The 2,500-nt window shown below is 38.5% G+C and overlaps 1 protein-coding gene across 2 annotated transcripts in view; it reads left to right on the top strand.

Moving 5' to 3' along the window:
* LOC138012435 (uncharacterized) overlaps positions 1–2,500 on the top strand; it is a 46,435-nt gene that overhangs the window by 14,918 nt on the left and 29,017 nt on the right. For both annotated transcript variants that reach the window (XM_068859209.1, XM_068859208.1), the window contains exon 2: positions 979–1,221. In XM_068859209.1, the coding sequence (XP_068715310.1) occupies positions 979–1,221 (243 nt within the window). The remainder of the gene's footprint in view (positions 1–978; positions 1,222–2,500) is intronic.

A 2,500-nucleotide genomic window follows, 5' to 3' on the forward strand; every position in this document is an offset into this window, starting at 1 on the left:
AGACGTGAGCGTAGGGAGCCCGTCTGGCTACAAGATTATGTTAGAACAGTGGTTGTTTACCCAGCCTGGCCCTTGCACTTTGTAGCCACATTTTCATGCTATAGTTAGAAATTCTCACTCGCACCTCTAACCTTATGTGGGAGGGGGTATTGTAGCGTGGGGCCTGAGCCCAAGTTTAGTCGCACTTGCGCAGTTAAATATAAGTACGGACTCGTGTTTCTCGTGTAAGTTCTCAAATAGTTAGTTTTCTCCTTGCTTATCTCGTTTGTATTACACAAGAACCAGAAGAAAATTGAACGTTTGCAAAAAAGAGCTGGGCGTATTGTCCTTAAAGACTCGAAGGATTTGACCAGTGATGACGTCACTGAGAAACAAGGGAGGAAGCCGCTCTCCGAAAGAAGAGACCAGCACACTAAGGAACTGGTTAAAACTGTCCTAAGGGCCTTGCTCCTGGCTTATTTAAGGATCATTTTAATACCAAGCATTGCGACATTCATTCTTATAACACTAGATCCAGAGGAAACCTTTTTGTTGATAAAACCAACTTAGAAATTTCAAAACGTGGATTTTTTTATAAAGGTGCAATTATTTTTAATCGTCATTGTTAGTGCATATTTCTTATTTTTATTGTTTTTATTTTCTATAATATATTTCCGTATCATTTACAGTTACTATTAGTTTCACAGGACCCACATTGATACCAGCTGTATAACTGAAATGGTTACCCTAATAATAATGGTTATTATTATTATTATTATTATTATTATTGTGGACAATGAACAGGTGAATTTTGCAATTTACTATAGGCAAGCGCTGAACGCACAGGTAAAAACCAACGAGACTGCAGTTGTCGAAAGCATTAGTCATCCATAATCGAAAAATTGAGAGACGTAGCATTGCAAAAACAAAAAAACATGGATATTGAAATTTAGGGAACTTATTAAAGTATCAGTGCATTCCCGTGCTTTTAATCCCCAGAATCATTACAATGGCCGGCTGGAACATACGGGATACCCAAGCCAGTTATGGGATGCCCGAGAGCGGATGGCTTTCAATGGATGGCTGGGTGGCGATCACAAGATACAAATAATAAGCTGTCAAACAACAGAAAGTCAATATCATTTCATCTTGATGGAGCAGTCGACGTAAAGAAAGTAAATAGATCTTTTTGCCTTAAAACAGCAACAATGAAGGACCTAAACAGAACCACATGGCCAGCAGGTAAGTAGAATTCATGTATTGCATTTGATGGTGTGGCTCTTTTGCGCGCACTTGTAGTCAAGCGAATCTCATCAATCGAGAGATGACGCCAAACCACGTTAAGGGTAAAACTTAAACTTTGCTTTTGTAAAACATCAATGAAACTTGTCCGGCTTCTTTTGATAAATGGAGCTTTCTTTTCAAAGAAAATTCCTCTCACGGTGTGACAACCATATTGGACAGAAAAAGGCGGCCATATTGGCTTTCTAAATGTATTATCCGACGACTGAACGCTAATAATCTAAATAATGTTCACATTTTAATTTGTTCTCACCAATGATCTTTTAAAGTCATCATCAAGAATTTCTAATTATTTTATTAAAGCAAATTGATTCCGTGTTGCCGTGCGTCTGTTCACTAATTGGTCGCAGAAGAAGTCAACATATTACACGAATATCAGTGGCACATGAGACGAAAGCCGAGTGTGACACTTTTTTTTGGTGTTACCAAATTTCGACGTGATCTGAACGAACGCACGGCAACATGGGATCTATTTTTTGAGCACGTGACAAAATAAAAACAAAAAAACAAAAAAAAAATAATTGCCTTGTTTGATATTCATCAACATTCAGACAAGATCGCAAGGCTTCGACTTCCGGCCAAATATTTAGTCGCAGAAGTAAAAGCTGTTTAATTGTCACCAAACCTTGTTTATCGGCCAAGCTGCCACTAGTCTAGTTTAGATCGGTGGCCAGAGCCATAGGTTCCGAATCCTGTTCAGGGCAATCCGATTTCATTCCGAGTATCTCCGAGCCGTCATCGAAAAAATATCGTCTGATATATTTTAATCTTCCTTGTGAATCGGGAATTATAAAATAATTAGGATACTACGGGCACTCTCATTGGTCAATAGCTGCATTTAGATGAGAGTATGTAAACATGGCTGTGACATCACACGAATTTTGTTTGGTTATGTGTTGTTAGACGCGCGTTGTGACTGGCTGGTAGTAAATATGAGCGTGTATCAAGAAAATTTGTTTCAATCAAGAACTTTAAAAAACAACCACATTTTCCTTCATTTGTCGAGCTATATTTGAGAAATATGTTATAAAAGCAATAGAAGTTGAGACAGAGACGCATAACTGTCTCGAATTCTCCCAACTTTCCCTCGTGTTTGGGTGAAGCTATGCAAACATGGAAAACGTCCTCAAACTATAGCAGTCAAGAGATAACCGTGCAGTTTGGTTGAATTTAATACATCGAGAAAACAGGACGTTACTTTGGCTTGACTTTGGCTGAA

Source organism: Montipora foliosa, chromosome 8 (assembly GCF_036669935.1).
Source record: "Montipora foliosa isolate CH-2021 chromosome 8, ASM3666993v2, whole genome shotgun sequence".
NCBI lineage: Eukaryota > Metazoa > Cnidaria > Anthozoa > Scleractinia > Acroporidae > Montipora > Montipora foliosa.